Source organism: Bactrocera latifrons, unplaced genomic scaffold (genome assembly GCF_001853355.1).
Source record: "Bactrocera latifrons isolate USDA-ARS-PBARC rearing strain unplaced genomic scaffold, ASM185335v1 scaffold_53, whole genome shotgun sequence".
In the NCBI taxonomy this organism is placed as follows: domain Eukaryota; kingdom Metazoa; phylum Arthropoda; class Insecta; order Diptera; family Tephritidae; genus Bactrocera; species Bactrocera latifrons.
Window position 1 is genome coordinate 198,848 of NW_017537190.1, and position 22,964 is coordinate 221,811.

The window sequence follows — 22,964 nt, forward strand, 5'->3', positions numbered from 1 at the left end:
AGGCGATCGTTCAGTAAAAGCCGTGGCCTTAGCCATAGCCTTAATTTTGTGTAGAGCGTAAATTCTAGGTTACGTCATGATTTACTCCGGCGGTTGAGAGAGTTGTTTTCCAATCTTTGTCGTTTTGGCGTTTTTAGAGCAAATCAAAACTAAGCTAGAATATACCAGAATACTCTGAAAGTTCACAGAACTCTGATAAATACTTGTTTTATTTGTGATTTCGAAATGATGTCAATCAAATCTGTTTCAAAAGTATTTATTTCCGTGATCGATCAATTGTCTTCGACTAAATTAATCAATTATGATCAAACGCTGAAATAGTAGCAAAGCTATATATCGATTAAATTTTCCTAGAAAAACACATAGGATTAACATTTCTATTATCAATGAACTCTTCTTAAAGCTATTGTAAGTCAGCAAATTTCCCAAGATTGAGACATCATGAAGATCTGTAAAAGAAATCCATAATCAAAGCTTTCTAAGGTAGAGTGTATGTCTGACAACACAACTAGACCTTGTTGTGAGCACCCTCTTTATTAGAACTAGAAAGTTGTCTGTAATTTCTGTGGTTCCGCTTGGAAGACACTGTAGGTTTGCTAGTTGGCTGGCGATACTCGATTATCTAGTTTGGACCTATTTTGTAGAAGCAAATGCTTACTAAGTAGCTTAGAATGCGCCTCACCATTAATAGTGAGGATTTCCAACCCAATCGGCCATAAAACTGCTTTATAGTATCAATGAGTTTCGCGAGGCGTTACTCCCGATTTGGGCCCCATCATCTTTTTACCAAGGTAAAGTACAGATTTCTAAACATTCTTTGACTTCTCGACATCCTTTTCCCAACAGTAGCTAATTGAAGCTTACTACGCTAACCCAAGGGTATCTCGCTACAAATATCGACAGTACTTTATGTCAATAACGCTATGCAATAGTTCCGTATAGTATAAAATAGTTCCAATTTATTAAACCATGTCTTTTGCTTCGTGTAAATGATTCCGTCTATCTTGGAACAAGCAGTAACACCAACAATAACGTCCGATTTGAAATCCAATGCAGAATAACTCTTGGCAACAGATGACGACTGAGTAGGCTATTGAGAAGTAAAGTCATCTCTCGACGAACAAATACCAAACTCCACAACTAACCCATTATCCCTGTCCTGTTTTATGGTGCAGAGGCATGAACGATGATAACATCTGATGAGTCGACTTTACGAGTTTTCGAGAGGAAGGTTCTGTAGAGGATTTATGGTCCTATACGCATTGGCAACGGTGAATACCACAGTCGATAGGACGATGAGCTGTACGAGATATAGGACGACATTGACATGAAGTCCTGAGCTGCTTGAGTCCTATGTAAAAGAATCGTTTCTGGCCACTCTCAAGTGAATGGCGATCAGAGAACTTTCCTCACTTGCGTGAACTTCTACACATGACTTCATCCTCCATTGACATAGTTCAGCGAATTAAGAGACATTGGCTTCGGTGGCTAGGTCACGTCGTCCGAATGGATGAAAACAATCCAGCGCTGAGAGTATTCGACGCAGTAACCGCCAGTGGAAGCAGAGGAAGAGGAAGACCTCCACTCCGTTGGAAAGACCAGATGGAGAAGGAGATGTCTACACTTGGAATCTGCGATTGGCGCCAAATAGCGAAAAGAAAAATGACTAGCGCGCTGTGTTAAACTCGACTATAACCGCATAAGCGGTGTCTACGTCAAAAAGAGGAAATTTTTTCAAACTTCGAAAGAGAATTTGAGGCAAAACTCGAACAGATGGGCCGTTGTTAGGTTTTCATAGGTCTCAATGAGATTAGTGTAAGTTTATTGGAATTAATTGACATGGAATAAAGTTACAATATCTCTCAGGATCAATACGAGTTGAATATAAAAAACAACAACAAATATATTAATAAAAGAAATAATGAGCGTATGGCGCTCAATGAAAGAGTTGATTTAGTTGCCCCCAACGATGGCGCATACTTTTACATAATTATGTACATTGACATATACCGATATATGGTATGTACATACATGTGTATATAATGATCCAAACAGCCGTAAACAATTTAATAATGGTGGTTGCTGTCGAGGTGTTAGTTAAGGATACGCTTCGATCTGCTCCATACGCACACACACACGTGTATATACATAATGCCTTGCATTTGAACAACTGTGTTCCAAATGTCGAAATGCTTTACGTACTCCACCTTCCCTCCAATCCACAATGACTTATGTGTAGTTCGGCCGATTTGATGCGTCTGTGTCTGCGCAGGCGCAGCGTTACTTACTAATTTACAAGCGACGGGGTCTTTCCGTTCTCCGTTCAATCTTGAACACGTGCACTACGAAGGCGCGTGTGCGTCAGATGGTCAGACAAATACTCGAATTTAGGTAAAATGAATTAGTCGAGCAGAAGACGAGCAAAAAAGTAACGATTATGAGTGAAAAAATTTATATTATTTGTTAAGGGCTGATTTTGATAGCACTTAAGGACATGCGCATGCCCATGCACACTAACAAATTCTTGCAGGAGTTTGTATAAATACATATATAGTATAAGTTGCAACGAAGAAGTTTTTATAAAAAGCATCATGACTTCTTTGTTGACTAAAAGAAATAGCATGAATCGGCCGATACTGCTGCAATTTCCAGTTTGATAATCGTACGTAGTTCATCAATCGTCGCTGGTTTGTTAGCATAGAGCATATACTTGACGTAGCCCCACAGCAAATAATTTAACCGCGACGGAGGCGGCCAATTGACTGGGCCTTTTGGTGAGACAACATGTTCACCAAACTTGGTTTTCAATAAATCATCATCAAATTCCGGCCAAAAATATTCAGTTATCATTGAGGAGTAGCGATTCCTATTACAGTAACGTACCGGTCTTGATCATCACGGAGGAAGTACGGTCCATTGACACTGCCGGCCCATAAACCCCACCAAACCGTAATTTTTTCGGGATGTAATGGTGACTCATGGAGTACGTGTGTATTGCTGCCTGAACAAAAATGCTTATTTTGTTTGTTAACGAAGCCATTCAGGCAGAAATGAGACGCATCGTTGAAGATGATCTTCCCGCCATAACGACCTCACAGAGATGCCAAACGCTTGAGAACGATTTGTGAGAGACTGATTCTCGACACTGCGGGCATTTCTTTACCTCATGGCACGGGAACTGTGCCTGTGGATTCAAATTTCTCCACTGCTCAATTCTTGATCTGACAGGTCGATTATGACAACCATAACTGGAACATAGCGTTCTTAAAGTTGAGGCCACTGACTCCCAATTTCGGTAGCAAGTTTTAATAATTTCGACTCGTTGATGGATCGTATATTTTTCCATGATGAAATGGCAAACCTTACTGAAGAGAAATGTCAAAATAACGTGGAAAAATATGGCGTCGTTTGCTGCTCCTATCGGTCTACTTTAGTAGCTCCCTATTCAAAACCCCATATAGAAGTTTGAACGAACACACGCTTGGATGTTCGGAGACGTATTCGAGGCTACTCTCGAAATGACTTAAAGCTAAATGCTTTGGTCTCAATGTCAGTAAAAAAAAATCGTCTAAGTTTTGAACATACTACTAGCTATGAGACCAAATAGTTAAAACTAAAAACCAAATAATAATAGAACTCATAAGGGGCATAGTATAACTCCCATACAGCTCGGCAGTGCCAGCTGATATGAAAGTACCAAATCTTTTATTTTTTAAATCAATTTTTAAAAGAATTTTCAAAGTAATTAGCACTCTAACAATGGCTTAAATCTTTATCAATGAGCTTACCAACGGCATTCACTAGTTCGCCAACACAAAAGAGTGCTTGCGCCTCGCTCTCCTGAGAAAGTTGACGAGTACGCGACAGCAACTGAGCAACACCATCCAACTCCTTAGAAACCTGCTCATTCCATACAGTCATACGCTCGACAAAGCAATTCGTAGTCGAGGCAAAATTCGGAGGTGCATCTGCGGTCGAAGCCGCACGCGCCAACAACACGTGACACGCTTTTGGCAAATTGACAACCTCATCGATTAAATTCTCTATTCTCGAAATGCTTTGYTCCGCTTCGAATTTGTAAGTCTGCAACACCGCGTTGAGGTCTTCAGTGCAATTGCTAAGTTGTGCCTCAATGTTCGCACGTAGAACGGCTATAGACAACGTGGTGTTGCAACTTTCGTGACTTAGCTTACGACTGGCTTGAAAGATCGGTAGGGCGAGCTGMTTCAATGCGTTGGTGATGAGCGTTTCGATGCTACCATGTAGAATATTAGCCGTACGTTCCAACTTACGGTTCACTTGCAGTGCGATCTCATCGGCGATGGAGGCCACGTTGAAGGCCAGATTTTCAATTGCAGCGGTGACCGGACCATTGGCGCCGCTGTCCGATCCTTCAGCTGTTGAGGATATAGTCTGAAGTGCGTCCTCAGCTAGTACGAACTGTGGAGAGAGACATAAATATACTTACTTAAAATATTATTGACTTTAAAGCTCACCTTGGCGCCAGACATGACTAGTATGACAAGGAATAGATAGTGGTAACGCATTTTAACCGTTTCGTGTGAGTCACCGAAAGACATTAAACATAAATGTTGGCTTTTGCGTCGATGATGGCATGGTCCCATTGAAGATCATATCGTATGATTGATAAGAGCTCTTCAAAACAAAACAGAGTAACAAGCAGATAACATATTTATCTGACCGATCAGCGAGATAAGTGAAGCATCACATCAATTTGCTTAATTAGGTTCCAAAAATTTGGCCAAAACAATTTGTCGCAATCAATTAGTTTCACAAATAATTCGAAGCAGTTTGATAGAAGCACTTGGGCTTATTGATTTTCGGAAAGCATTGAAAGAAACACAAGTGAATAAACTGCATTCTCGAACATAACATGGAGCTCGGCGTGGTTTTGCTGCTTCTACACCTTGGTGCCACTCTGCTTGTAAGTTCACACCAGTCTAAATAAGAAGATCTTATTTGACTGCTTCATTGCATCTCTTTTTTAGCTGCTCACGCAAGCTCTACCYTACAGTCCATGGYTAACATCGCAGCATCACGGTCCCCTTTACGAAGGTGTGAAGCTGCTCGTTGCGGATGCTGAGTTTCAGGCGGGATTGACTTGGAATGAAACCGAATTTCAGTTGCTTGAAGCTGTGACTGCAATGCGGGACACCCAAATCGAACTAAATGATTATGAACCTCTAATAGAGGAACGTCTTAACGCTAGATTGCTCGCTATGCGTTCCAAGAGCATTTATCAACACTGTTATTTGCAACACAATTACGTCATTGCAAACTTTGAGCAAAAACTTACGCTTAAACTCCAGAGCTGCAGAGCAATGCTGACAAAAGGTTTAGCTGCCTTGCAGAATGAGTCCGACATTGAGCTGAATTTTATACGTGGTGCTGCAGTGGAAGCTCGTAATGTCCTTACCGATTGTAATGTGGCTGAGCTGAGGAATAGAGAGAGTAATACCGATATCGCTGGCATTACCATGTGTGTACTCAGTCGGATTGGTGCGCTTGATCAGCGATTATCGGCGGCTTCTGAAGACTTTCTAGATCTACTTGCCACTGAGAATGCGGCGGTGCTTAAGGGCGATAGCTGCGAGGAGTTCGATGAACTACGTCAGTTATTCGATAGCGTCTATGTTGACATCAGTGAGTGTGTGGGAGAAAGGGATGTCTAAACATTGAAATATATATATATAAATATATCGTATATAAATATTTCCCTCAAAGTAGACAAGATCAATGTTTTCAGATTTTGAAATCAGTTTGTAATTTATACCAGTTCAATTTGATATAAATAATGTAATGAAAGTAACCAACAGATTTCTAAAGAAGTAAACATGTTTTTATTAAATTAATTTTGGTTATTATGTTGGGCTAAATTTATTTTATGCGGATACTACCAGAGCAATTATCGACGCATATGTTCAACATGCTTGTAGTTTCGGAACGGTTAATTTAAATATTTAGGAGCTTACTATCTGAATTTATTCCATTATCTTTAATTCATTGACAATACTCTCTTTTTAAAAGTAGTTACATTCAGGCAATGTTATGAAAAACTAGTGTAAGCGACACACTGAATATTCATAATTGTTGCATTCGTTTTTTTTGGTAGAACCAAAAATAACCAATTCATATCTTTCCTGCCAACAATGTGTATTTCACCAAAATACAGGCTGAATCAGATTATTGTAATATCATAAGATTGGTGGGGAACTTGGCTAGTTATTACACGATCTCTAATCTCGTGTGATCAATATTAATAGTTGCATACATTTAGGCGTCGTTGTTGTTAAAGTCATATTTCGTCATGGTTATTTAGTTATGTTGATATATTGAAAAATATACATATGTAGCCTAAAGAGAAATCACAAATGACAGCCAATTACTTTGTTACCCGATCTTACCATTGATCAATTTGGCGCGTTTTGTGTCCAGATCTTAAATTGAAAGCGTACAAAATACAACTTGTACAAGAACTGAAGCGGCTCGACATACCCAAGCGAGATCATTCGCGCTATGTGCTCTTGAAATTGCAGTACCATGAAGATCCGACGTTTTCGATCCAAATTTGGTTCGGCGCTGAGGCCGATGACAATGGTATGTAAAATTGCTCCATTTGGGACGAAGAGCAACCTGAAGAGATTCAACTGCTGCCATTTCATTCCGAAAAAACAATGGTTTTGTGCGGTTTGTGAACCGGTAGAATCATCGGTCCAATATTTCTTCAAACATGATGCCGATGAAAACGTAACCGTCAATGGCGACCGTTATCGCGAAATGATAATCGATTATTTTATGCCTGAAATTGAAGCTCGTGATCTCGCCGACATTTGGTTTCAACAAGACGGCGCCACTTACCGCACTTCGCATCAATCAATGGATTTATTGAAAGAACACTTCGGTGATCAGATAATTCTACTTTTTGGGCTGGACGGTTGGCCATCAAGATTGTGTGATAGCACATTGTTAGACTTTTTTCTTTAGAAATATGTAAAGTCTAAAGTCTATGCAGGGAATCTCGCTTTTGTTTTGGAGCAAAACATCATGAGTGTCATTCGCCAGTTACGAGTAGAAATGATTTCGAATGATAATAACCATTCGCCATTAAATTTGAAGTTTCTGTGTTTTTTCTAAAAATAAAATAGGGAGCTTCGAAATGAATCACCCTTTACATAACCAAATATACTTATACCTATTAACGGACTAAGGGTTTATAATGATATTATTTAGAAGAATGTTGTAAACCTGATTTCTGAATACGTACTTATCGCTATGTTTATTCCTTGAAAGATCTTTGGCCGTGCTGTTCTAAAAAAATTTTTTTTTGTATACCAAGATTTTATTCCTTATCATTGAGATTCTACATGTTATGTATAGTATCCGAATGTCTATTCGTTTTTCGTTGCCTTTCGAGGTATACTAACTTTTTTTTATTGAATAATCATATATTTGTTTATGATCTGTGTAGGGAACCCACGTTCCACAGTTTAATAATCACAGCCATTAGCAACTCATTTACACCCTTACCCTAAGATTAACAGAATAATTTAATCGTAGTAATCGCTTTACCGATAAGCAAGCCATAAACTGTTAGATTAAATAAGAATCGACAAAAATAATTTAATGGCCAAACAGCGGGACAATTCACAGAGATACGGACGTATAAAGTGGTTTGTTTTTTGTTTGTGATACTAAAGTTTCAATAAAATGAATTTGCAAGTCAAAGGAGGGCTTTGCATACTACTGCTTTGTTTAACGGTAAGGACTTGAAGGAAAAACGAACAACATACTCCAAACGAAGTTAATAAATTTCGCTGAATTGTTATTGCAGCCCATAGTCGCGTACGGAGAGATCAGCGGCATACTCGATAGCACCATTGACCTTACACCAGAGGAGATAAATGCTTTGCGACCACTTTTTTATTACCTGCAAGAGCAATATAATTACATAGTTAGTCAAGCGCCTCAAGAGGAACTAGATGAGGATGACGCCAAGGCACGAGATCCACAGTACGCAGCAGCTCAAGCTGAATTGGAGCAATACTTCGATGCTTTCCAACAACCATATGCATTTGGTGACGACAACAACAAAGAAAATTTGTACAATACAACACTGCCGACAGTTGCCGAATTGATGGGTTTCGCCGGCATTGATCTTACCGACGTCGAGCTTGACGAACGCGACGACATTGAGAGTTTGCTTCAGGAGTCATTGGACGAGGCACAGCAGCAAATTGACGAAATCGTACGTGGTTCCCTGCAATTGGAGTCTGAACTAATTAAAATTGATAAACCGAAAATCGTGGGATACATATTGAAAGCGCTAAGGGTGCTTTTCAAGGTGGCGACACGCGGAGCACGCGCCGCCTACTGCACCTACTCCCACATACCGCAATTGAATGTGTCGCTGCAGCACATCTACGAGGGCGCCGACTGTTACAGATATTCGAAGCGTTTGGTGTTGCGCATTGAGCAAGAGACCGTGCACATAGTGAGCACTATTCAGAAGAATATCTACAGTTTGGCTGGTATTTATAAAAAGATCGCCGGTAAAAAATCTTTACTGGGCAAATTGTCTGCGGTGCTGTTGAATTTGTCGAAAATTGTGGCGAACATTAGAGATACCTATTTATTGGGCGTCAGCGCACTTGATAAGGTGAGGAATGAGTTACCGAACGCCATGCAAGGCAGTGTGAATTGCAGTCGCGACTTCATCGGTGGCGTGCCGCAGATGGTGGAGACTGTGGCTAACTTGTCCACTTGCATAATGTATGTCGATAACACCACCGTGGAATATGACTTCATGAAACCTGAAAATGAACGTAATTTGAATTGATTCAGAAAAATGTATAACTTTTTGAAATTGTTAAAAGGTTATTGCAATAAATATTTATACGTAGTCGAATGGTAAAATATAACGCTGCAGCCACTCGTTTTCGAATTATGAGAATTTTGTATGAAGGCGCAATTTTTTACTTCGACTTAGCAGTTCGAAAGTTTTCATTTTAGGTTCTTGGATGAGCTCTGTCGACGATTCAGTTGCTCTTCCTTCTTTTCATATTTTAACCTCGAACTACATGTTAAAGATCGGGTAACTTCATATTACTGCATTTTATTATATTTAGTTTGGTAAAATTTTAGTGCAGGATCACAATCTGAATAGAAAGTTGAATGTGAAAAAGATTCGGTCTATTGAACAATGACTCAGTTGCAAATGTAGGAATTGTGTGTATGGTATAGAGCCTCTAATGATAGCGGAAGGAGTACTTCGTGCCTCTGAGAAATTTTTGTACAACTTTGAGATGATGGAAGCATTTTCCACCAATTTTCTTGACTCACACGAATTATTAGCTTTCAGCCGGTTGAGACGGTTGATATCTTTCACGGCTTCTTTGAAGGATTGAAGAGCTTAAGAGATATTGAACAGCTTTAAAAAAAAATCCGGCCGGTTAGGTTACCACTCGGTAGCACTTTGGACCTAATAATGACTTAAGTTCAAACGTTTGCGGTTTGGCGCTCCTGTCTCTTATATCACAGACAGATCAGCAAAATATTTCGTGTTGAAATCAGCTCTGTTTCCCTTTGCCTATTGCCACTCATACTTTTTGAAAAATTTGAATTTGAAATACCAAAAGCTCCGTCAGGATCAATAAGAACCTCTCCAAGCCGTTGAATACCAAACGAGATCTCAGATAGGGCGACCCTATAACATCGATATCATTGGCCGTAACAACCGCTCCGGTTGTTTGCTCTGGGTTTTGGTCTGGTAGTGAACGGGGGCAAGACGAAATATCTCCTGTCATCAAAACAACAGCTTCACACTCGCAACTTGGATCCCACGTCACTGTTGACAATCATTACTTCGAAGTCGTAAGTAATTTCGTCTATCTTAGAGCCAGCATGAACACACATTAACAACAACGTCAGCCTCGAAGTCCAACGGAGAATAACTTTTCGCCAACAGGTGCTATCTCGGACTGAGTAGGCAATTGAGAGATAAAGTCTTAATCGAGCAATAAAAGTTTGGCATTGACTTCATAACCATATCTTTATTATTATTTGTAAGTTTTGACAAAATAATAATTGTCATTATCCAAGCTAAAGAGATCCAGAATACATCTTGACAAATATTATTCACATTGCGAACAAAATTCGGACAATCTCTTATAGCTACAGGAMAGCCATTTTTTCTTAAGTGCAGAGCTCGCTAAAACTTGCTCAAAACAAACCTTGAGATCAGTCCGAGATAATTCCATATAAACAATAGCTGAAGCGATGATTTTCAAAAGAAACTCCATTTTTTAACACATACATACATATAAAAATCTCTATATATTACAAGTTTTGTTCACATTCGCTTTTGTATCCGTCGGATACATTGATTAATATAGTGCAAATAAAAATCTCTAAGTAATCTCAATACAATCGTAGCTTACACACAAAAATAAAATTAAATATATATACTGTATATATAATTGTATAAATTAATAAAAAATTGCATTTAAATCATGTTTGGTTCCATGGACATTCATATGGGCTTTTGACTAGACAATGCTCTCTTTGTGACGTCTAACATATTGTTCACTTTGTGATTTATTTAATGGCTCCAATTGTGGTCGAACGCCGGCCGCATCGTAAATAGAGCTTTGGCGGCTACCACTAGCGCTGTTGTAACCTCTACCGGCTTGCGGTGAAGACTGTGACTTCTGAACACTCTCACGCGTGCTCTGCTTAGCCAATTGTGGCACGGCTATGACATCGGCCATCAATGTCTGGCGACATAATGCCGATAGCGCTCTACTACCACTCGTTGTTTCATGTTCTGGTTTCGGTGGTGCGTCTTTTCCCTTCTTGACGCCCTTGCCACGTCGAAATTTCGAGGCGAGTGTGGCAAAACCAAGCTTGCTGGATATTTTACCCGAACGGCTGACTGAGCGTGGCAATGAATCATACACACTGCTGTCCAGATCAGTGCCAGTGTCCGAGTGTGTCGGTGTTTCAGTATAAGAATCTCCGGTAATAGTGCCCACACTGAAACTCTTTGGTAAATTGGCTTCTTCGCCCGCCGCTGAACTCATGCTATAGTCACTACGACGGTGTTGCTCCCAGGTTTCATTGCGTATAATATCGTCGCGTCGCTTCACTTGCGGTTCGGGGGTTTCGGCGCAGAGATGTGCGCCATTGCCCTGCAGAAACTCCTCCTTTGCTCTCTGTAAACGCAATGCGCGTTCGGAAAGTGGTGTACGTGGAGTATCTTGTGTTATTAAATGTAACGGTGTTGTGGGCTCAGAGCTATGCGGTGCAGGGAAATCGAAATGCAGTGGCTGCATGCTAGTGGGTGTCAACGATTTTCGTTCGAGTTTGCGCGCAATGCGCGGTAATGTATTATCAAATCTGTCGGCGGCGTAAACTTGTGGTGACACCTCACCGATAGAGGTTCCCGAATGCGTTTTGGCGATTTTCGTCTCGATTTTCTTGATTGTGCCACTTTGCGATTTTGCGAAAGGTATGTAATAATGTGATTTTTCGGTATTCTTTTTGAAGCGATGCTCTTTACGCACCTCGGTGGGACTGCTGCCAGCAGTAGTTGCGACAAACGAACCCAACTTTGCGGGACTTGCCGATTCACGTATGGGGCTAGCACAGCTTTTGTTGATAACGCGAAAGCTATCGGACGCAAGTGGTGGTCGCGCGTCCTTATATTGTTTTTCAGCTGCTGTTATGAGCTTTTCGGCACTATGACACTTGCGCTCATCCTCGTAATCATATTCGTCACGACGCACATCGCCCTGACTCAGTGACCTGCAAGTCGAGTTGGAACGCTTGGGTGTTAGACTACCAACTTCCGTCGGCGTTTCTGAGTCAACTAAGTCTACAGCCTCCAGCGTCGTGGGCTCGGCCTCTGACAATGATGCTTCGGTCGGCGCTTCTATTTCCTCAGTTGGTGTTGTAACGAGTTCACGTTCAATTACCGTTATACCACCAATTGCATTTGGCTCAGGGACTGCAGTAAATAATTTTCGTTTGGTTTTCACAAAAACATTTTCATTTCGGTTAAAATTCACATTTTCCCCCATATCATTTGCATTAACGACTGGTGGCCGTCTCGGTATAACTGTTGCGTTGGCTACCAGACACTTTTCGCTGCCACTTTTCGGTCGAAAATTGTTAGTTTCGGAAAGACAGCGTTCCATGCTCACTACATTCTCGCATTGCTCAATAGGATGACCCGGTTTCACCTTCAACACGTAGACAACATCATCGCCACCAGTCTCTTCATTTCGGCGGTAATCATCATCGAATGAGCGCTGCTTAAGGCGAAAATTCTTACGTTTTATGCGTCGTGATGTCTCCAACACGCTGTGCGCATCTGCGTCACTGCTATCGCTCTCGGTTTTACTGTTCTGTCGCGAACCGGTTTTACGCAGCCGTAATTTCTTTTTACTAGCCACGCCATTGCCGCCATTACCGTTGGCGTATTGTGTACGTTGTGTTAGTTTGGGTATGTCGTTGTCATCATTTTCCGGGTGTGAAGCACTCCATTCATCCGTTGCCTCAAGTGTGGTTGAAATGTGATCCTTCGTTGTGTCGCTTGTAGCCATATTTTGCACGTCAACTGTGGTGATACTAATATCCGGCACGATATCTCGTGGGTAAGGAGTTGAACCGCCATCTGTAAAGTTAATTAAGTTTATCGAGTTTGTTGTCGTGGAAAAATGTATGTACTTACGTATACTTCGCCTTAACAACGACAATGCTTCGTTTAGGCCCTTCAACTCCTCGTTATATTCGTTATTGCGCTCCTCCATTATTTCCTGGCAACAAGCCTCATCTAGCGGACACTTTTCGCACTAGAAAAGGAGTGTGTAATGAGGGTTAGTGATTTATAAATCAAAAGTCATTTTGATGAAGTTTTTATCTTAAATTTGTTTACGTGGTCATAAAGCAATCCGATCTCTAATTGTATTTGATCTAGTTTGGCAACAAAGTTTCATTTAACGTGGCGAGTCTCAAACTTAGCGCACAACCCTAAAGAGGGATGGTTCGCCTTCTCACTTTAGCTCGCCTTCAAACGGATGTTCTTTGGGCCCGCAGTAGATACTTGGTCAAAGACCGGAAGTCGTGAGCTGCTGAAAGAAACGTCTCCGGCCAATTCCAAGTGAACGGAAATTAGACAACTTTCCTCACTTGCATGAACTTCTACACATGACTCCATCACTGCGCTGGCTAGGTCATGTCGTCCGAATGGGCGAAAACACAAAACAGAATATATTTTTTGAACTCACCAAGTCGCTAATTCTGCTTAACTCGCTTTGTACGTCCGATATAGCATTCAAAACGTGCGGCTTCATCAGGTTATCCGAATAATAAGGATAGATGTTGCGTATGTAGGTGAGCATCGTCTCACACTGTCGCAATTCAACGTTCTGACACAATTCTGCGGAAGCACACTTGAGTTTTGCGAAGTTCTCTTCAGTACGCTGGAGCACAGAGAGTAACGGTGCCAAATTGGTGTGCGATTCAAAACTTTGAACTCGCCTCGTGTTGCTGTAGAGAAGTAAGTTTTGTTTTTTTATTTGCTTTAAACTTCTTCCGTCACAATCTTCGGTTACCAATAATCACTGCAAGCGCCTTCTTCATATTTATAAATGGGTGTCTGTTGCTCCACAAGCGTATGTGCGGTCACCAGCGGCGAAGCGGTCTCCTCGATGTGATCCTCAACTTCGACCATAACCGCTTCAGGTTCTTCGTATTTCTTGTACTCATGCTCATCGATCACATCTGAACTGCAATGATTATCCATCTCCTTCAGATCATTCACATCATTAAGCGACAAACTGGAAGCTTGTTGCGATATGGCTGGTAATGTGGCATTATTTTGCGCAATGCTATCCAATGAAAATGAACGGCCAAGTGTTGGGGTGTTCTCGTCTACGCGTAGTAAATCGTAAGTAAGGAATTGTAATTTTCTGTTAATGGTTTCTTACTTGCGTTAGGCTCCTTCGTGATGCGATCTACCACAATTGGACGATAGCCTGGATGCAGTAGTGCGAATGTGGATGACTCCGGTCCAATGCCACGTGCCTTCTCCCATTCATATAGCTTACGTGTGAACTTCCGTGAAATGCCCTCGAATTTCATGACACCCTCTGAGGTCTTCACCTCGATCTCTTTGGCGGGATGATCGGTCACGATCGCTTTGAGTTTTGCTAATCTGCAAGTGAGCGAAAGAGAGACAGAGAGAGAGAGAGAGTATAAGTGAATATGTAAAAAAAGAGCATGTGTACTCACTTTTCCAGCTTATCTTTCTCATGCGGCTTACTCTCTACAGTTTTCCTTATACTATCCGTCAGTTTACTGGAACGTTTTATGGAATCTTGTCCGCTTGGTACATGACTTGCGCCACCACCGCTCTGTTTCAGCTTATTCCATTGCTCTGTAGGCACAACGTATTAAAAGCCATTTGAAGTATAAGTTATGAGCTTACCCAATTTCTTTTGAAAATCTTCTGGTAAGTCCTTTTGATCTGGGAGCGGTGTTAAACCTTGACCCTCCAATTTCAATTGCCCCGTCTTCCAAAGATTCCAATCAATCTTCGGCTTTGCATCGGCCGGCCCCTCACGCACTGGTGAGGTGGGCGAAATTTGTGTCGGATGTGTACCACCAATTGATATTTGCTTTTTCACACGCCATTTTCGCAATTTCTTCTTAAAATCGGGTGTGAGATTTTCTTCCAGAAGTTTGGCTGACAGATTATTGTTGAAGACGGGATGTTGTGGCTGCTCCTCCGTTTTGGGTGGTGTGATTAGGGCTATTGCTGTAAATTGAAAACAGTTTAAGTAAAAATAATTATGATAAGGGAACTGATAAAAATTCAAATCTTACTAAATAATCATCTTCTGCTGTGTTTGAAAAACTCACCTCAGAACCGTCAAGGTTTGACGTTTGCCAAAATTTTCACCATCAGGGGTAAATTTTTTATATTAAATACCATCAACTCACCTCTGCACGCATTAGTGTTCATCTTCATTTTATCCCATTCCCGACGTTTCGCCTCAAATTCCACATCGAATTTGGCGCGTAGCATCTGATACCGTTGATTAATTTCATTTGTCTCTTCGATATACGATTTGTGTGATGTTAAATGATTGGGTGTGGTGGGTTCGGAAAAGTCACCACTCGATAAGTCTTCACTTTCTGCAAGAAAATCAAAAAGTACAAATATTATATCGACATTGTCCCTATAAAAATGGATTGAGTGTACGCACCGAATTCACAAAAGAATTCCGAGTGACGCGAAGGACTGCTGGGCACCGACGAATTACCCGGTGAACCAATTTTCTTCGTGCGATTTAATGATTGTGTGCCATCTTTGGGGCTTTTCAGTGAGTAGGGTGAGTAAGAAAAATCCGAATCGGTAAGGTCCTGTAATATGAAATAAGGTAATAGTCTGTTGTTGCCAAATCTCAATATACTATATTTCGAGCTACCTGTTTGAGGTTAAGGTTCAAAGGACTAGGTGGTGGCTTCGTGCGACGTGGTGTTGTGGCTTTCAAATCGGCTACAACATTTTCTGGCAGTACCTCAAAGTCGGGAAGATTCTTATTTCTACGCAAAGATTTGATCGAAGAGGATTTCTTGGCCATAAGCGTTCGCATATTGCTATCACTTTTTGAAGAGCGGCTCAGCGCGTCAATGTCATCGGGTTTTGCATGTTCCAACAGTGACGTTGCGTTATCATCAATCACACGGCTATCGCTCTTCGTGGAGTCTCTTCCTGCAAGTTTAAATAACAATATTTGTGAATCTTCTTCAGTATAAATAGATTTCTTTTGTTTATAATGAATGCAAAGACAAATAAGAATATTGAAAATAAATAGAATATTGAAATCAATGAACAATAAAAACGTAAACAAATTACTCAGCGTGCTGCGGCAGCTGCTATCAATGTCGTCCATTGAACTCGCCGAACTGATAGTGCCCGGCGTGCCAGTCTCGCTCAAGAAATGTCCGGACGATGAGCTCAAAATGCTATCAGCCGAACTGCCACCACCTGTACCGGGCAATGAGGGCACACGCAAATATCTGTGATTATTAGAGATGGTTARMGTCATATATTTACTGTCTATTGGTTTTATTTCGGTTGCCACAATCTCACCTTGCCACCTCAGTATTGACGGGCGTTAGACCCACACTCGCAGCCGCATGTTCCTTGGGCACCACGTTGTACACGATAACACCACTGCTGCCAACACCTTCGGCTAGCGCTGGCACATTGGCACGCTCCCACTTGAAAGCCGCCTTGACCTTCGTCCACTTGGACACCTTCGATTTGCCCTCACTGTAGGTACTTTGTCGTCGGAGCATATGCGGCAATGCGCTAGAACTCTTCGAATCGCGCTCGCGGTCCGAGCGTACAGCCAGTGTTGCGACAGATGAGCATGCCACATCGTCTATCATCATTGATTTGCTGCGCTCACGTTGTCTGTGAATAAAGATAGTAGCAAATAAGCAACAACATGAAATGAGAAAGCTCGCCAAACAAACACCTGTAAGCATGGAGAGAGCAGGAGCACCTGAGAAAGAATCAGTAATCAAGCGAAAAAGAGCAAACAATGAAGTGAGAAAGAGCAAGCAAGCAAGCAAAGAGAGCAGACAATCAAGCGAGGAAGCGCTAACAACCGAGCGCGTACTCGCGAGTAAGCGGAGCAGAGACGCTTTCTCTCATATTGCTCACGAGCACTAGTCGGCGCTCGCTTAGCTCTCAACAGGTGTTTGCCATCAACGCACTTTTTCGTACTCACTGTTTGAGAGCGCCACGTTTTATCGATGAGGGATTGCTGCCGCCGCCGCCGAAAGCGCTGAAACTGCTAAAACTGAGCGATGTAGGAGCCGGTGTGGTGGGCGCTGGCGTTGTGGCCGTCTCGCCTAACATGGATTCGACGAGCGCGATCGATTCCTCCAAATCGGCTTCGGTCTCGGAGTATTGCTCTTGCTCGTGCTCATGCTGTTGCTGCAAATATTGTTTTAGTGGTTGTTGCTGCTGTTGTTGTTGGCGCAATTGTTGTTGCCGTCTACTACGCACCTCTTTGGCAGTCTGCATCTGCGTTGCGGTTTGTAGGTCGAATTCGTGCGACGCGCGCGGCATGAAAATGATGAAAGAAAAGCAAGAAAATTGCGGGCATGAGTGTGTTAGTCTATTTATTTATGTACTTTATTTTCTCGGTGTTTATTTGTGCCGCTTTGCTGTTGGGTTTCCCATTTGTATTTATGTATATTAATATTTTTAAATATTTTTTTCTTTTTTTGTATCTGAACTTTTTCGGTTTTTGTTTTTTGATACACTTGATCTCACCTTTTCGTTAAGTAGATTCACGTAATTGAGGCACTCCCGCTGCCGTCGCCACTTCGCCGCCTCATCGATATATTTATCCCACAATGCATAGAGACGCGATAGTTGCTCCACAGCGCCGTGCGCTGCCAACAACGCCGCCAAGCTGCTGCCCAAGCGACTCTGCAGCGGCTCGATGAATTGTTTGCACTCCTGTCGCATGTGTTGACAGTAAGCGCAGCGCGTCGGCTCCACATCGTGTCGTTCATATGGTACTTGTTGTTGTTGCAGCGCGTTTGGTTGTAATTGTTGTTGGTGTTGCTTGTGCGCCGCCTCATGCGCCACCTTACAATCGTTGGCGATGATCTTGTAGAGCGTTTTGTAGAACTCCTCCTCGCTTTCAACATAATTGAAGAGCGTGTGATAGCCAGCTGGCAGCTCTTCTTTGTTTTTGGTTGGAAACTGGAAAATATTATCGGTTTGACGTGGATCTGGTGGTGGTGATGGCAACGTTTCATACACATACTGGCCGGAGGTGCGGCGCGACGGAGGCTTGCTTGCGTTTGCTTGCGGTTGTGTTGGTGTAATATGCGTGCCGGCGGCCGTAAGCGGCATAGAACGTGACGATAACGGACGTTCGGGCAGTTTGTCCATTATTTGCGTTTATTATACTAATTAATTATACTGGAATAGAAAATATATTGGGGTAATGGCATTTTTCAAGGAAATTTCAAATGTGTTAATATGTATATGAGAGTAAATCTATTTAACATATTCATACATATATATCGTCACCTACAATACAAAGCAATGTATCATAAAAAAAAAAAAAAAAAAAATCCTTGTCAGATATAATAACCAATATATAACCATTTTATAACGAAAATATGAGTGTGTGGTAACCAATATATAACCATTTTATAAGGAAAATATGAGTGTATGATAACCATTTTATATCCAAAACTAAAATTTTGTATCAATATTAGCGGTTTCTATTATCGCTTTATATATGTTTGTACATAACGGTATTTCATAATTTTCATATTTATAAACATCGATTCAGCGCTTTATGCAGCATCCTTCAGTTTTAATAGCACGAAATAATGCCAAGTAAATTTTTCGCAATTTCTCTAATATTCATTTAAAGTATAAACATTGCCGCATTCGCTTATACACAGCTATGCACAGCAATGCACACATATGTACGTATCTATATACAGATATTTGCTTATAAAAATGAGTGTTTTGTTTACTTTAGCCGACGTATGCGGTGAAATTGTAACAAGTGCGTTGTGTTACGTTCCGAAGTGAAGCCACTCGCCCTCAATAATATTCAATGGAAATTGTGAATTTCATCAGTCTAATAACTAGCGTGATTTATTTGCGTTTTGCCACTTTGATACCATAAAAATAGGGGAAACTTGGAATTATTTATAATAAACTAGTTGTAAAGTTGTTATAAATATATTACTCATACGCCCTGTCGGCTATGATTCGAATATGTGTTGTACCCATGTAAATACAAACAAATACAAATACATATGTAGATATGAATGTGTACATACATCCATACATGCAATATTTTCTGTCAGCCTCTGTGCGACTGCGAGATCCTCCTGGCCTAGAATATAACGTGGGAGATCAGCTGCTCCACTTGCCCTTACCAAAGTTCATGTTGCCGCAATCGTAGGAGTTCTTATTGAACACTGTGCCATTGGCTACCATTCAGTAAGGCTAAAAATTCAGTCGGACGCAAACTGTCAAAGTTTCCGAGCTTTAGCAAGACTGATGAGGAAACATAGCCGAAACTAACATTAGCCAGCTCAAAAAACTTGTGATCGGCTCCAAGCACTTTTCGATTTTTAAGGGTTTTGAGAAATAGTATTATAGGTATTACAATGGGCCGGCTATAAGCTGTCCAAGTGAGGATCAACATTTTAATTTAAACTAACTTATTAATAGTTGGCGTTTTAAAAATTCGCATTCATTCGGTCCTTATCTATCCAGCTGCTTAGACCCGGCTGAAGGGGGTACGGAGGTGTTGTGTAAAGTCGTGCTAATTTTTTACTAAATTTACAGAGCTTTGAATTTAATATATTTTTGCGGTGGTCCTAGAAGCACTCATCTTAATCGGTTACGGTTAGCGTACATTGAAATGAAACAATATGGAAATTTCATCAACATTGGAAATACTTTGCTGAAAACCTAGAATCAGGCAATCCTGGTATATTGTATAGTARAAATAGATTTTAGAAGCAGGAGTGGTGAGAAGTTTTTATGGTCTCTCTTAGGTGTTAAGTTCTCTACTGAATCATTGCTGACAATTTCTTGGATCCTTGGAACAATTTCACGTGCCATAAAAACACGTAAAGGTTTGCCATTGTTAGCTAAAGAACGATAACTAGGAATTTGTTTGATGTCACATGCTTATAGAAATAATTATTTGGTAATTGACAAAAGAACAATTAACTTTTTATGGCCTCAATCACAAAAATCTTGAAAATTGCCTCTTGCTCAAGATCTATTGAGTGTCGTAAACACTCTTATTCGCTACTATTTAAAACTAGTGCAACACTTTGGTTTGTCACTTGAAGCTGTTTGGAGTGCCATGAAGTATGACAGATTCGTTGACTTGAAATCCTCAAAACCATTTTTTAGGGTTAAAAAAAAAAAACAAAAAAAAAAAACACAAAAAATATATATGCAAGAACCATAGAGAGTCGAATCGGAGCCGTTCGCAGCAACTCAGACTGACGGATAGAACGACTTTACGCATTTCACATCGAGATCTTAAAATGAAAGCGTACAGCAACTGCATCCGCTCGACCTTSCCAAACAACAACGCTTTKGTYYMARRAYKWTYSRAWRKYTCSRRSMKRATYYKRTKYMKCRRKSMRRMYYWTKTYYRKCWMWRWRGSYMWKTWMWKTSYYGCATTTGGGACAAACAACAACCTGAAAAGATTCAACAGCTACCATTTATTCCAGAAAAACYAGCGGTTTGTGGGTTGTGAGCCGGTGGAATCATGGGTCCATATTTCTTCATAAATGGTGCCGGTGAGAACGTAACGGTCWATGGGGACCGTTAACGCGCTTTGATAATCGACTGTTTGATGCCTGGAATTGAAGCTCGAGATTCTGGCACAAAAATCGCATCAATCAATGAATTTATTGAGMGAACACTGCRGTGAGCAGATAATCGTGTGATATTATACCGTTAAAGCCTATACTGACATCACGCGTGTCATTTGCCAGTTACTAGTCGAAATACTCGAACGTGGAATCGAAAATTGGACTAAACGGATGGACCGTTTGAGACGTAGCCGCGACCAACCTTTGAAAGAGATAATCTTCAAAAAAAAAAAAATTAATAAATGCCAAAGAATGTTCTTTCGAATGATAATATCGAATAGATTCGAAATGGATCACCTTTTATAAAAATAACTAGATCACAAAAGATTTCAACCATTCATGCACTTCTGTATCAATTTCATTTACATATCTCTATACATACTCGTATRTACATATAACATTACTATATATTTATATATAAGCACTTCTGCGTGCCCCACATTTCTCCCATTATTTTCTTTTTAATCCTGTTCTCGTCTTGAATTACTTAAACCTGAGCAGAATATACTTTTAATATCAAAATAATATAAAATGCGTGACATACGATAATTAATGTTGCCTTAAACATTATTTTCACACCTTGTAAAGTGGAACAGCGACAGTGCTATAACGTCACGATTGCCGAAATTCAKAGCTACGCGGGGAAATGAGGGAAAGCACAGTCCACAAAATACGTTTATGTGCGTAAAGCGAAAGGAATCAGCGTGAGTGCGATATCGCAGGCGAAACTCTTAAATCGAAAATTCAACATGCAGCGTTCGAATAAACTAAGTTGATTCAGATTTTAAGTATACACATACCTACATATATATATATATATAGATATATATATATATACATAAGTATTTATGTATATGCAAATCATTATTTTTCTAGATGCTTCCAGCCTAATACCGAGTGAGAAATTCGCCTTATTGCGAAAATTGTTAGAAACGGTCTTCTTTTGGCCGAGGTTCCAATTTCATAGACTTTACTGTCCATTAGTAGTCTTAGTCATAACGTGGTCCTCCTTTGGCTCTCCTTGAAATGAACCCTTAYAAAATCTAAAAGCACTGTGTCAGTTATCTTCAAGACGTATTTTTTTGATTTTCTCACCAGAGTTTAAAAATAAACACATAAAGAGTGATTAATACTACAGCAAAATTTAACATTAAGTATACAGTTTCAACAAATACTGTTGATATGACAGAGCAGGCCTTATTTTCAAAACATTGTCTAAAAGCATCTAGAGAGAATCGTCGGATACCCTATAAAATATGTACATTGTGACAAAAAAAAGTCAATGATATTTCAAAAAAATTAAATTTGCCAAGTTGGTAAGACTATCCTTAATTACTATGTCAAATATAAGCGCGATCTGTCAAGCAGTTGGTTTACGTCAGCTGCTTAAGTCGGTACACCTTAGTAGTGGGTTGCGATTTTCACAACGAATGATCGAACAAAGAATTTGTCTCAAATTTCATTTATCAAAAACGCATGCCTGCGAGTGGTACAAAGCCTTCAAAGACGGTCGTGAGATCGTTGAAGGCATGCCTCGTTCTGGATGACCTTCGACCTCTTAAACAGATGATCATATTAAAAAAGGTGAAGCATATGGTGCTTGACAAGTAATAGAAAGATGGCAAGAGAGCTCGATATCACTGGCCTTGCAAATCCGAATGATTTTGGGGGATAATTTGTGTATGAAACTTGTTTGACTCGTCCTGATAAAGATAATTTTTTCATTCATGGAGAGCATTATAACTGTCCATTAGACATGAGGTGATGAGTTTGACCTGCAAACAAGTCAACAATCATCGSAATGGAGGGAAAAACACTAGCCAAAACCTAAAAAACCAAGCCAAAGCCGCTTAAAAGTCGAGGCGACGCTCATTTTTTCGACATTCGTGGTTTGATACATTTTGAACGCGTTCCGAAGGGACAGAAGGGCCAATAAGGAGTTCTATTTGAGCGTATTGAGGCGATTGCGTGAAAACATCTGTCGAAAACAGCCGGAATGAAGAATAATTCATGGATTTTACACGATGAAAATTCACCATCACATTGAGCCACGATTCGTATGACTTTTTCTTGTTCCCCAAACTGAAATTGGAACCCGTTTTCAGTGGATCGATAACACAAAATTCGCTAACGGATCTGARTGCCATCCCAAAAAGTACTTATGAAAAGTGTATTGAGCGCTGGAAAAATCATTGGCATAAGCATTACATCTGATGGGGATTACTTTGAGTATACAATAAGTTTATGCTCTCTTTTGTTTCCAAGATGCATGTTAAGAAGCTTTAWGGACATTTGATCGTTGGCCACATCTGAAGAGATCTGAGGGAACTACCRGAAGAACTATTCAATATTAACAAATGTCTACCGATTTCAAATTAAAGTACAAAATTGAAAATTCGCCGGATATTARAAAACTGAATAATTCTCCGATTTCTTTGATCTACTATATTATTGGAATAAGTACATACGCTAGTGACATTGT

At 40.5% G+C, this 22,964-nt stretch overlaps 4 protein-coding genes across 6 annotated transcripts in view; 2 read left to right on the forward strand and 2 right to left on the reverse strand.

Annotated features, from left to right (window-relative positions):
• Positions 1-3,659: 3,659 nt before the first annotated feature.
• Positions 3,660-4,562, reverse strand: LOC108974115. Its single transcript, XM_018941754.1, has 2 exons — positions 4,497-4,562; positions 3,660-4,440 (listed from the first exon to the last, which is right to left on the reverse strand). The coding sequence occupies exons 1-2, from the start codon at positions 4,545-4,547 to the stop codon at positions 3,754-3,756; spliced, it is 738 nt and encodes a 245-aa protein (XP_018797299.1). The 5' UTR covers positions 4,548-4,562; the 3' UTR covers positions 3,660-3,753.
• Positions 4,563-4,820: 258 nt separating this feature from the next.
• LOC108974114 lies at positions 4,821-5,838 on the forward strand. Its single transcript, XM_018941752.1, has 2 exons — positions 4,821-4,945; positions 5,010-5,838. The coding sequence occupies exons 1-2, from the start codon at positions 4,895-4,897 to the stop codon at positions 5,691-5,693; spliced, it is 735 nt and encodes a 244-aa protein (XP_018797297.1). The 5' UTR covers positions 4,821-4,894; the 3' UTR covers positions 5,694-5,838.
• A 1,835-nt stretch (positions 5,839-7,673) lies between these two features.
• Positions 7,674-8,918, forward strand: LOC108974109. Its single transcript, XM_018941747.1, has 2 exons — positions 7,674-7,779; positions 7,853-8,918. The coding sequence occupies exons 1-2, from the start codon at positions 7,729-7,731 to the stop codon at positions 8,855-8,857; spliced, it is 1,056 nt and encodes a 351-aa protein (XP_018797292.1). The 5' UTR covers positions 7,674-7,728; the 3' UTR covers positions 8,858-8,918.
• A 1,406-nt stretch (positions 8,919-10,324) lies between these two features.
• The window catches only part of LOC108974147, a 16,030-nt gene continuing 3,390 nt past the window's right edge, over positions 10,325-22,964 (reverse strand). For 2 of the 3 annotated variants that reach the window (XM_018941825.1, XM_018941826.1), the window contains exons 2-15: positions 17,378-18,037; positions 16,827-17,125; positions 16,181-16,507; positions 15,944-16,107; positions 15,513-15,799; positions 15,291-15,447; positions 15,025-15,219; positions 14,510-14,839; positions 14,314-14,458; positions 14,010-14,236; positions 13,635-13,953; positions 13,308-13,569; positions 12,752-12,872; positions 10,325-12,694 (exon numbers count right to left, since the gene is read on the reverse strand). In XM_018941825.1, coding sequence (XP_018797370.1) covers positions 10,566-12,694; positions 12,752-12,872; positions 13,308-13,569; positions 13,635-13,953; positions 14,010-14,236; positions 14,314-14,458; positions 14,510-14,839; positions 15,025-15,219; positions 15,291-15,447; positions 15,513-15,799; positions 15,944-16,107; positions 16,181-16,507; positions 16,827-17,125; positions 17,378-18,007 — 5,592 coding nt within the window. In that variant the 5' untranslated portion in view covers positions 18,008-18,037 and the 3' untranslated portion in view covers positions 10,325-10,565. The remainder of the gene's footprint in view (positions 12,695-12,751; positions 12,873-13,307; positions 13,570-13,634; positions 13,954-14,009; positions 14,237-14,313; positions 14,459-14,509; positions 14,840-15,024; positions 15,220-15,290; positions 15,448-15,512; positions 15,800-15,943; positions 16,108-16,180; positions 16,508-16,826; positions 17,126-17,377; positions 18,038-22,964) is intronic. The other variant, XM_018941827.1, reaches the window with a different exon arrangement.